The sequence below is a fragment of the Corvus kubaryi genome, unplaced genomic scaffold, assembly GCF_017639235.1.
Source record: "Corvus kubaryi isolate FWS band 111438036 unplaced genomic scaffold, C.kubaryi_AGA036_p1.0 37308, whole genome shotgun sequence".
Classification (NCBI taxonomy): domain Eukaryota; kingdom Metazoa; phylum Chordata; class Aves; order Passeriformes; family Corvidae; genus Corvus; species Corvus kubaryi.
In genome coordinates, this window is record NW_024581096.1 from 6,295,243 (window position 1) to 6,308,128 (window position 12,886).

Genomic DNA, 12,886 nt, shown 5'->3' on the forward strand with positions numbered 1-12,886 from the left:
TTCTTACACCCACATACACCAGAAGTGTATGAACAACTTACCAAAATATAACATACAGTATGTTGGTTTTCTCCATTTTCTTCACAAGACAGAAGAATTAAGAATTTTGGTTGTGTATTTATCAATTCACATTTGCATTCATGAAGAAAAGGCTTCCCTGCTCTCTTGTATTTCTAGCCTAGTTCTTCATTTTATTTGGTAGCCTACTGGCAGTGTCCTTAGCCCACTCGAGACACAGGATTCCCAAGTGACATCTTTTGACAAGTTCGCTTTGGTTCCCAATAAATTTACTGGCAACAACTTTTGGTATTCAGAGGTTTATTTATGCCTAGCCTTATTTCTTTTTTCCTTTCCGGTAGATTTTTTTTCAAGTGCAGAAATTTTCATTTCTCCAGTGGCTCATCAGTTTCACTGGACTCCACTTGTTTGCTGTTTCTTGTCAAGGCTCTGGCAGGATAAATAAAGTCTAAGAGGGGAGACAGGGGAAACTGAGATTTGTTTTCTGTTTATTTACATTGATTTCATTCAAGAGCAACATCAGAGCATCCCATAAAGTTTGTAAGAATAGAAGTGGTGTAAAGGGGAGAAGAATCAGCCCCCTGGATGTATGTTAAGGCTGTGCAGACAGTGCTGATGATGGATGGGGATTTCCCCTTTGTTTGTGAAGTTGGGGCAGCTCATTGCTCATTCTCCTGAACTTCCTCTGGAAGATCCCACAAAATGATGGGTTTTTTCTGACCGGTTTTCAGTTCTGGCAGTAATCTTTGGATGAAATGTTTAATTCACTTAAACACTGATTAAGAAGTACTATTTAAATGCAGGCAGAAAAAGCTACTGAAAAATCTGAGTTTGGCTATTAAATGACATGATCTCATTTAATTCCTCAAAATAACTGTCCATATCCCCTAAAAGAATATGGGAAGGATTTATTCTATTAAAGATTATTCTTTCAGCAGTAAGATGACTCAGTGTGATTTTCTTCTGGCTGTACAAGCTCTGATAGCAAGGCAGAGCTCTCCTGTCAGCAGTGTGCCCAGCGTCAGAGCAATCCCTGTCCTGCAGGAAGGTATGCAACCTCCTCGGGGCTGATTGTTTTTTTACTTTTTTTTTACTCTTGGCAGACGTCCTTGAGCATTTGAAACGGATGTGAGAGAGTTTTTAGACCTCATGCAAAACAACCAACTAAACATAACAGATTACATCAGCTCAGCCTTTTCAATTCCTGGATGGCAGCAGAGTGCTAATCCAACCTTCATCCTGGATTTCATAAACTGAAACAAGGGAGGCTGGCAGGAGCAGCGCTGCCGGATTGAGGAAGCTGACGACGGTGCAACATGTGGGCAACACACTGTATAAAGCTCATAAACTTGTAGGCTGATGTGTGCAGCTACCACTTTGGATTCTTTACGGCTGCTTCCCTCAGCAAGAGGCACCAGCAGGCTGAGCACTGAGACCTGCTCTCTGGGATGGAGATTTTACCCCTGCAAGACATGAAGGGCTTCCTGTTCCTCACATTCCTCCTGATGCCTGTGCATGCTGGAGCTTCTTGGAGCGCGAAATACGCAGTGGATTGCCCCGATCCCTGTGACAGTAACGCGTGCAAAAGCACTGTGCGCTGTAAGCGAACAGTGCTGGATGACTGTGGCTGCTGCAGAGTGTGTGCAGCTGCTCTGGGGGAGACTTGCTATCGTACAGTCTCGGGTATGGATGGTGTCAAGTGTGGTCCTGGGCTGAAGTGCCAGTTTTACACTGAGGAGGATGACTTTGGTGATGAATTTGGTATCTGCAAAGGTAATGATATTCACTTTGTATGCACCCGTTTTGGCAATTTGACAGCAACATACATGCAGAGTTTGCCTCCTGCTTGAAAAGTCTAAAATTGGATTTTTCCAGCTCAGCCCTTAGCCAAGAAAAAAGGGAAATACCTGCTGTCATCAAAAGGTGTTACATGTAGTGGGGCAGGGTTATTAATGTGACAATGTTGTTTACACCTGGGAACGTGTGTGAGGAAATACAGATAGGGTGTGCTTGGAGATGAGATTTTTGACTGGGGCTTGGGAGACCCAGGCACTAGTCCTGTTCTTTCAGTTGATTTTGTGGGTGGCTTTCTATAAATTATTAAGACTTTAATCCCGCAAGTCCAACCTTGTCACAGGGTCCCTGTCACTGCTGCACACTCCTGGGAGTGATGCTCCCTCTGGCACTGCCGTCTGCCTGCCCAGGAACCAGGTGCTCAGTCTGAGGGATGGAGAAAGCAGCACTGCCTGAGTGCCTGGAGACTTTGTTCTGTTTAATTTAGTTCTACCTTTGAGATGCTCAGCTATCTTAGTGATGTGTTCAGGGGAGGCAAACAGAAACCCTCCTGCCTGAAAGATGGCAATAACAGAACAGAAGTTGACTGTGAGATGAGCAGCCAGGCACTGCTTTCAATTTATACAAGGTATGTTGCATGCTGATTTCTTTAGTCAGAGGCTATAATGGCATTTTTCATTTAGGAGCTATTCTCACTCCATGTAAACAGGGGAATCTTTAAAAGGTGAGAAGGTATTATATTTGTAAGAAGTAGAATTAATATCTTAAAAAATAAGCTTCTTAAAAAGGAGTTTGCAAAGCATGAATGCAGTGGATTTTCCAGTTTGTGTACCACTTCAGTAAGTAAATACAGATAAGCCTTAGAATAACTTTCTTAAAAGTGGGAATATCTTGAATAGATAGTTAAATATCAGGAGTATTAATAGACTCAGTAAAAGTAATGACTTAGGACCAGACACTGCAAAAAACACCCAGGCTGATTCACATACAGCACACACTTATTTACCTTATTTAAAAAAAAACTTGTGTGCATGGTTGCACACAGTGTGAAACCCAATATAGCACTTTTATTGCAAACGAGTAGAACTTACATATAAAGATTGTATCTTTGGTGCACTCACCAGAGGAGTATTTCACTGAGATAATTGACTGATCTTCAGTTTATTAAAAACTACCACAGTGGAAGATACTGCCTATAATTCTATTAACAATTCTTTTGAATTAGTGCGTACTTTTCACTTTCCTTATAGGAGGAATATAAAACACTTTTCCCAAAGTGTGTTATTCTTTGCAATAGCACACTTTGGGAAAAAACAAACATTATGGGACATGAAATCTGAATCCCCATAGCTGAATCTCGGATGCTCTGTAGAAAATGCAAAGTAAAATGCTTGGGTTTTTTTCCCAGCCAGTCAGTGGAAAAACTCTCCTTAATTTCTGTAAAGCAATATGTTGACTTAGAATTGTAAATTGGTGTTTAAATCTTCTATTCCCCATATATTTTTTTCCACTAAATATTATAGATGTAATTTTGAATTATTTTTCTTTCTTCATCTCGGCTCTGACATAGCACAATCTCTCTCTGGGGCCAGATACTGTTATTTTATATATCCATTTACAGCTATGATACCAGGTCACTCACTCATTTTAATAACTTCCATGTTTGTAATAACTGACGGAGGCAGGATGGCTAAATTCTCTCTAGCTTCCTGTTACCGATTTACTTTGAAGTTCTGAAAAAATGATCTGAACTCTGTGTTCTTCAATTTCTTATTTCTAAAATGGGCTGTATATGTTCCAGAGCAATTTTTGGGGATATTTTTATTATTAGAAGAGTGCATCATATTATTATCAAAGGCAATGTCATTATTGCCAGGAGCAAACTACGTTTTTGGTGCCCTTGCTTCCATTAAACCACTGGGAGCAATCTGCAATTTATTTAGGAGCAGGATCCTGTTGAACAAAAACCTTCCAAAAGAAAAATTGACTCAGATCTCAGTTTCATGAAATCTGAAGAGCCTCATCAATACCAGGATTATTCCACACTGAGCGAAGTGCTTCGGGCTCAGACTTGTTTCTATGCTGTTGTGCACAGCTTTGAATCCCATCTCTCCAGGCTGAGCACCTGCAGCAGGCAGATTGATGCTCCATGTAGTGTGTGCTCTTTGCTTGTCTCCCAGGGAGGATGTGAACACAAGGACTGTTTCACTTGCGTGAGATTTTGTTTTTGTTTTATGTGGACAAGCAGCAGATCAAAGAGTGTCCTTCTTAGGAAGGGGAGTGTGGTGAGACCTTGTAAGATTCTCCTTGCTGGAGTGACTCGCTGTGTAGTGCCTTTCAGGGAACTGGTTGATCTTCTAGGGCTTTTCATTTATAAGACCATATCCGTTTGATACACAGAGAATTGTAAAATGTTGGCTGCGCTATAGTGCATTAGCTTGATTTTCATCTTGCCTAGGCTCTATGGCAAAGCTAAAAGTTTGCATTCATTCAAGAGGAGACTGGACAAACTGAAAAAGATAATTCTCTTTTTGGGTGCTATATGCACAGAAACTAGGACTGGATCAGGATGTGCCATAGCTGAAAAGGAGAGACAAAATGAGGAGGGAGGTATCATATGTGCTTACTACAATCACTTTTCTTAAGTGTTTTGTGGAAGCCTGGGCTAGATGGATCCTTGATCCAGCCCTGAATAGTCGTTCATCTGCCCTTAGGAGGCAAATTAGAGACTCTTCAGACCTTGCTATTTGAGGTGACCATGTAGCCTGGGTTGGAAAGGACAGTTTGAACATACAGGCCTTTCTCCTGGCATATCTCAAACCTCTGCTGGGAATCATCACCTGTTTGTGGGTTTGGAAAATGTATGTTATACATGGATCTTCCCAGTCTCCATCTCTTTAGCAATGGTTTTGAGAAGGTATCCTGTTCAACAGCAAGGCAAGAGGAAGACAAGGGCTGTAGCCCCTAGTTTAAACCCTCTGGGAAGATATATGATTTAGCATGTGATATGTATCAGCTAAGGGATAGGGCAAATCTCCTGTACCTGACTTAATTTTCTTTGGAAAGCATTTGGTTCCATCCTAACATCTGCTCTTTGGTGCTCCTCCACGAGCTTGCTCAGGAATATGAGGTTTGAATTGGGGCATTATGTGACCAGATCCAGTACAACCAGGGAGTTGCCTTAGTGCCAGAGATCCCCTCAGGGCATACTCACTCTTTAGGCTGGAGATGCGGGTGAGCTGTCTGCCACGGGAAGACAAAACTCTGCTGTGTGAAAAGGTGTTGGGTGGGAGGCTGCTCCCCAGGAGCCAGTAGCCTCTCCAGGCAGAGGGTGAGTTGCTGGATAGCTCCTCAAGGTCGGGCTGCATCCTCCACCCAGACTGCTGGCCCTGGCCACAGCAGCCCTGCACCAGCATCAGATTGCAGATCTAAGTCACAACAGTCATGAAGTCAGAAAATACCATAGTGAATCACATAGTGAATTCCAGGAATTTCTGGAGTCATCTTCTTTTCTGAATTCATTGCTAGTCCTTTAACTAAGTCTTCTGTGATTGCGTACTTACATACTCATTTTGCCTTTAACTAAGGCAATTTAATCTAAGAGTGCATTTAAATCTAAGAGTGTTTCAGAGAAGGATTACCAGTGGCACACTGTAAATAAGTTACAGGAAATGAAATGATGTATGTAATGTGTGTCAAGTTTTGTTAATACTGGAAAATACTTGTAAAAACCAGTCAGCATGCTGAAATCCTGTAGCTAAGGTTTAGCTGACCTCCACTCAAAGGTTTTCCACTTTCAAGCAGACCAGCTATTCAGACAGCAGCTGAGTTGGATCACTGAGAACTGCTTTGCAATATCTTTTTTTCCAGAGTGTCCTTATGGTACCTATGGAATGGAATGCAGGAAAACCTGCAATTGTCCCTCCGGCATCTGTGACAGAGTAACAGGGAAGTGTTTGAAGTTCCCGTTTTTTCAACTGTCTGCTTCAAAGCCTCCAAATCGACGAAAAATATCTTCACACACAGGTAAGACCTTCCAGGACAGTTGATTTTAGCAGAAAACACCTTGCACATGATCTGCTACCACTCTGTGTGCGAGTGATGGGTACTTTGGTGGAGCTGTGCAAACAAGTAACAGCACAAGGTAGGTTTATTTTTCTTATTGGCAGCTCTCTTAACATGTGGCAAGGAATTAGGTGAGCTGTGACACATGGTAAACATATTTTGAAATACTTTGTTGCATGTGCTAGCAGTACATCACCTGTGCAAAGGGAGGCTGTGCTACGGTTTGCATCAGTCAGTTCAGGATTTTGCTACATTGCTACTATTTCACTACTATTTACTACTGTTAGCTAATACATAGTAAAAACAACACTTTTTTTCCCCCATGAGGACAGAGCTTTATAAGCTTTCAGTTGTCAGAGAACTGTTTTATTAAACATTTTATTGTAGTCATTTGTCACAGTATCTCTGGAAGAAGTTCTTTCCTTTACATTTATGTCTGTAGCTTGTAATAGGTCTGTCCAGAATTAAAAGTAAAAGAAGAAAAAAAAGGAGTGTGAGAAACTGGAGTGTTTTTGATGCACCAAGGAAAGATCACTGAAGTTTTTAGAGGTGGGATTAAAAATTTTCCACTTTTTTCCCACCTGAGGTATATTTGTCTGAATGATGTTTACTCTAAATTTAAAACCAAACCAAAATAAATACAAATGTTTAGAAGTAAAAAAAACCAAAAATCAAACCAGAGATTTAATCTTAGGCCTACTGGGAGCTTTTATAGGGTTTCACCTAAAGGTCTTTGGATTTTATTTCTTCTCCAACTGCAGTTGGTGTGCAATTTTTTATTTTCTCCTGTTATATTAAGCTATATGGAATTTGCTGTCTTCACACAAGATTTATCTTTCTCCCATTCTCTGCTTAGAGAAAGTTAGATAGTAGCAAATGTCTTCAGCTTGTGCTTATATCACATTTAAAATGATCTCAAAAAAATCCCTCTAATAAATCAGCCTTGGTATTTTTGTAGTTTTCTACGTGATTGTGCGCTTTTGCCTTTCCTTGTTCTATTTATTACTGAGGGTGCCACAATAATAAGGGTGCTTGCTTTTTTCTGTATCTAGCTTATATTCCAAATCTTCCCAGACTGTCTATTTTCATCAGTTCCTCCTCCCCTGTCCACTTCCCCACTTGCCTTTGGTCCCAAAGATTTTGATGCCCCAGTGTTTAACTGCTTGACTTATCCCAGACGGGATGAGATACTCACTTCTTGGAAACAAATGGTGTTTTTTACCCTTGCAAAAGTTTCCCAGTGATTTCTGTCCTCAGAGGTCCATCACTGTTAGCAGATCAGGGACACTATGAGTAGTACTCCATGGGATGGTCAAACAGGCTTTCATTTAAAAGTGGTCTTTGGAAGTAGCTATAGTGTCTAGGCGATCTTCAGCAAATTAAAACAGGTGTAAAGACTTCTGTATTTCTGTACTTGATCTGACCCCTGTGTTTTATAAAGACCATTATGCCTGCATATACCTTAGCAAACTTAAAGCTGTCAGAGCATGGTCCTGTGCATTGCAATTTGACTCCTTTCACGGTCAAATGGTAGGGCAGTGGACAGCACGCTTTGTCCCAGGCCAGCTAGCTGTGCCAGACAACCTCAGTCACAGCTCAGGAATCAGCCTCAGCCAGGGACTGTTTCCAGTTGACAAATGGACTATCTTTTACCTATTTTTGGAGAGTAAGAGAGTTTAGTGGCACGCATCAGGATATTCCATGCCAGCTGGCCTCAGTCAGGGAATAGCTGCAGGGAAGTTTAATTTGCTGCTGTAGTTATTGAGGATGTGTTGCTTGGGCCTGTGTCACACTGGAGTGAGTGTTACAGTCAGAACTGGAAACTGAAGTCAAATAATCAGCCTTATGCTTAAACTGTTAGAAAGCAGATATGACTTATGCATTAATTTGGTAGAAATTTCACAGCTAGGTAAGCAGACGTAATTTAGTGAGTTTCTTGCAAACTTGCCAGTTAAGGATTTTCCTAAGTATTCCTAAAACCAGGGACATTGCTGCAGGACAATATTTTAAAGCTCTCATATTCATGAAATCCATCTTTATTTTTGTGTTTTTTTTCAGACAATGACATGGCATCAGGGGATGGAAATTCTGTAAAAGAGGAATTCGTTAAAGAGAAAGTTATTCGCTCTCCAGTAATGAAATGGCTAAATCCTCGCTGATATTTACTTACACTTGTAAGACTTTCAGGTGAATGCATTTCTCACAGATTATTGAATATGCAACAACACACTTTAAGAACAAAGTAGATCTATAACGTATGAAAATGTAATCTCTGAAGGTCAAATGTGACCAGTTTTTAGTGACAAAAAATGTTTACTTAAAAATAGATTGTACAGTGTATATGACTTTTGATATTTGTTTTGATAAGTATTTGAACAGAGAAATGTATTGTGGTTTTTTGAATGTATAGTAATACTAAAAACCCAACATGATCATTTAAATAATGCCAGAGGCTGACTCTTGCAGCCTGGGGCTGGGAAAGCTCTCACTGAATGAAGGGGACAGTTTAGGTGAGTGATACTATTGGTGTGGAATACCATGAAAGAAACACAGATAAACTACACCTCTGATGGAAGGAAACCCCCTGAATCTTGATAACAATAACAACAGAAGCACAACAATGTACATTAAATAAACCAACATTAGTTGTTAAAAATTTTCTAGTTTTTGGAAGTTTGGTGACAATTCCTCAGAGATAAATATGCCTTTCTTCAGTGAGAAAATACCCAGCATTTCAGTTCATACATTGTGAATAACTTAGGCAAGACACTGCAGACATATATTGTATTTAGTTGGATTTCTAACGTTAAATTTTGTACAGAGAAACAGCAGATTGGTAAATTCTACCGATTTGTAGAAGGGGATCTGAAACAAAACAAGCTGCTTACCATTATTTAAATATATATGTTTCTATAAACCAGCTAGTTGGTGTCATTAAGGCAACGTCTGCATTTCTTTGGGAAGAGTGGTGAGAGGCCAGCAAAGGAACCTTCATATTTTCCATCTTCACTGCTAGCTATGGCCCAGATGTGACTCGCAGGGAGTTTATTTGATCCCGGGTAGGGAAGACTTGGACCCTCAGCAAGTGATAGTGCAGCCACAGACTACAGTTTTGGTACCCAGTCCTTTGTTTATCAATTGCATGAGCAAGTGGTCCCATTTCAGCCAGGAGCAAAACTTATATGTGTTAGAGTGTTGCAGGAATGGGCAGTCCCTCATTCAGTCTAAATTGGAGGATACATGTATAAGTCAGAAATCACCACTGAGATGGGTTTGCTAATATGTCTGGAAACAACCAGATTCACAGATAATGAAAATTGATGTTGCTGGGTCAGAGTGAACCTGGATTCCATGAGTTTAGGAGCTGCCTTGTAACACAGAGTACGCTCATTGGAAGTGTGGCTTGATTTTAATATTTCCTTTGAAATCCATGTGAGCTTTGACAATGACTTCAGTGAAAGAAGGAACACACAGTACAGTAGCCAGAGTTTAGTTCAGGATCTGAAAGCATACTTTAAAAACTATGAACAACAGAAGCTCTAATGCCCTTAAAGAGATCCAAAGTCAACATCTGTGGAAGCAGGTTGCTTTCACCTGGGAAAGCAGAGTGAATCATGCTGATCTGCAACAAGAGGATAATGACAGCAGTAGACATGCAAATGTCAGGATTAAAGTGCCATGATAATCGGAGACATATAAACATAAGTCTCAAACTAGCATAATGCCACATTTTAACCTGTATTGAATGTTAGGGTCTGAGACAGAACAATGTTATCTTGGGCTATTTACAAGCAAGTGTATTGATTCTAATCTACTGATATCAAAAGTAATTTTTTTCTTTATTTCAGTGAGAGCAGGATCAAACCCATGGTCTTCCAGCAGACTGATGATAAATATTTAAAGAATGTAGTAAATATTGCATACATTATTAATATTTTGCATCAGTGTCATAAATGACATTATGAGTTCTTGAATGTAAATCTAGTAAGTCAGTTGGTTTTAAAGAGTGTAATATTATTATTGTTCAATAAAAAAAACAACTGAAAGCATCACCGTCTATTGTGTCTATCTATTAACAACAGAGTAAGCCTGCTGGTGATGGTACAGCCATGGTGCATGCAGATTAGGTATGCTTTTGCTCTCAAATCCACAGAAACAGTTTCACAACATTTGCATCTATTTCAGCAAATTGCTGGGACCATTCACAATTGCAGAAGCTGAGTGGTGGCCCATGTCCAGAATGATTTGTGTCCACACCATTCCAACCACTTTCATTTCCAAAACAAGGTGGCTGGATCCTAGCTGCCTACTCAGAACAATCAACTCCTTGGCCATTCCCAGTACAGGAAGGATTTGGAAGTTGTCTTATCTTGCTGGCCTGGCCATCACCATGCCAGGGAATACTTAGCTCTGGAGCAGAGCCTGCGACTCCTTGACACTGTTTCATTTACCATAAAGGAGCAAACTCTGAATTCGCAGCTGGCAAGTCAGGAGAAAGGAGGAGCTTGAAAGGAGAGGAACAGTGAGAAACACCTTTAATGTACTCTAATGTATGTTTTCATTGTATAAAACATCCACACTAGTATTGTGAGATTTATCACTGCTTAATCACTGTAGTGTGATTAAAAACACGAATTTGCCACTCTGGTCTGCTGGGACACAGATATTGGAGCAAACATATCAAAGTACACATTTTAAATTAAAATATATTTATTATCACCTCTGTACATGTTTGCTATCTATTTAAATGGACTGTCAGGTCACAGCAGCACTTAGAAAATATTTCCTGACACCTGCAAAATTGGTAAATATTTCCTGTTCTTGTGTCTGCCAAAAATAGGAATTTTACAAGTTGAACTGATAACTTGCCAGACACTATGATCCCCACTTTGGCACGTCTTAATGTGGTTTTCATCAGGGTTTGTGAGTGTCCACGGAAACTGGGGCTGAAAAACTGGTGTGTTCAGGCTTTCTTACTCTTCCAAAAGTGGCACTATCTATCTTCTGGGTGGCCAGAGATGACGCACAACTCAACAACTTGGCTTAATTATTTCAGGATGGGTAAGTTTAGCAGTCAAATAGGTGTTAAAATAGCATGACCTCCAAACACTGAAGTATTCCTTCCTCTCTCCTTTGCAGCAGCTGGCAGTGGCCCCTGTACATATGCTGGGTGCCTCAGTCATGGCTGGGTGGTTTTGTGGCACCCACGCCTGGAGAGTCTGGCTTTTCTGCAGGCGCCCACTGGGATCCGGCCACAGCCCTGGCAGACCTCTGAGCTGCCTTCCTGATCCCACAAATGCTCTGTGTAAACAAACAAACTTGTGTTTGGATGAAGAAAAAGACAGAGATTTCCTTAACTTTATTAGTACATGATGCTCCTGATCCTCCTTGATCCCCTTCCATCCACTGTGCATCCAAAGTGGTTGTACCTCAGAATCATGCACTTGCTCCCTTCCTACTTTTGAAAGCTGTCAAGTAAAAACTCAACTGAAATTAAGGGCAACAGTTGATTATGCATGAGCTTATCTTCACTGTCCTAAGGAGATACAGACTAATTTTTCATGAAATGACGTAATTGATGCAGTTTTTCTGCTCTGAAAACACTGAGCCTAACAAAAGTGTTTTTTGATAAACTGGAACAACTGAAATCCTATGAATGTTACTTGAGAATATCTTTCTTCCTCACAAGAGAAACATCTATTTTTGAAGAACAAATAATGGTTTGGAATGCCATTGAAATCCAAACACAATATTAGTATGTTCCTGAAAAAAAAGGTACAATGCTGGGGGAGAATGCACCAGAGCCCTTGCAGCTGTGTCACACTTTCCTGTTTGTTATTTTTAGTTTGCCATTCCTGCTCTTTATTTTGGTCTTTGCTTTGCTTCCTATGCAGCTTCCCCTTAACTCCTGTATTGCTCTGTCTTACATATTTCAAGCATTTGGCTCGCTCACCATTTTTTCCTCCTTTTTTTTTCTTCAAAGGAAACCCAAGCAATGCTGTCCAGTTTTAGGAAGTCATGTTTCTCTTGGCAGTGGCTGAGTTCTTGGTTTTCTAAAGGCATTTAGGAAATTTACATTGCTAGTTTTCAGCTTGTAACATACACAGACTTCATGAGCGTAAGAAAAGAGCTGTATACAAAAAAACCTCAAGCCTGTCCTAGAGTATATCCTGGTCTTTGCGCCTGGGAAGCCACCAGTATGAAGTCTCATCTTAAATTCCCAGGTTGGCATTTAAGAAAAAAAGAAACATAAATGGGCTCTGGTGAAACATTGCATCATAAAGAAGTTTTGTGTGTTTTTTCCCCCCTTTGTTTATATATTGAAGTATTTGTAATCTTGTGGAGCCAAGTAGCTTACCTACTGAACAGAGAATATTTTCACCTGTTAAAGATGTACCACAAATTTCATGCTATTACTGAATGCTTTGCTAGCAGCCTAGGACCTATCTGCACAGAATTAGTCAGGAACCTCATCTGATGTTTAAAAATATACAAAGGTTTTTGGGGAAAAGTTTTGTTTACCCCACAATAAACTTCTCTACAGGCGAATGCACTTCATTGCGTGTGTGCACCCAGAGACTCAGAAATCAGCAGCCATGTGCTCAATTTAAGAGATGGTGTTAAAAAGCCCAAACTAAATCCTTTAGCACATTGAAACTGATGTCATAATTTCTTGGGACTTGGCTCCCAACTGAAACTCTGAGCTTGGGGCTGGCAATATTGACACTGTCCAAGAAAGTACAAAACCAGACACAGTGAACAGTGAAAGCATCTGTTTCCCTTCCCTAATTCTCTCACTTCTCTACTTCACAAAGTTTCTTCAAATTGCTGAAATTTGGCTGCGGCCATGTCAAGCAACAACATCTGGCTTCCTCTGGCCAGTATGAGGGCTAGCACAGCCATCCACAGCAGTGTACCACCACCACAACAAGCTTAAAGAAACCGATAAAGCAATGATGAAAACTATGCACAAATGCCCTGGGCATTAATTAAGTTAACAAATTAGGCA

At 40.4% G+C, this 12,886-nt stretch overlaps 1 protein-coding gene across 1 annotated transcript; it reads left to right on the forward strand.

Annotated features, from left to right (window-relative positions):
- The first annotated feature begins 1,056 nt into the window (after window positions 1–1,056).
- ESM1 (endothelial cell specific molecule 1) lies at window positions 1,057–9,926 on the forward strand. Its single transcript, XM_042028354.1, has 3 exons — window positions 1,057–1,791; window positions 5,683–5,838; window positions 7,936–9,926. The coding sequence occupies exons 1-3, from the start codon at window positions 1,467–1,469 to the stop codon at window positions 8,034–8,036; spliced, it is 582 nt and encodes a 193-aa protein (XP_041884288.1). The 5' UTR covers window positions 1,057–1,466; the 3' UTR covers window positions 8,037–9,926.
- The last annotated feature ends 2,960 nt before the right edge of the window (window positions 9,927–12,886 follow it).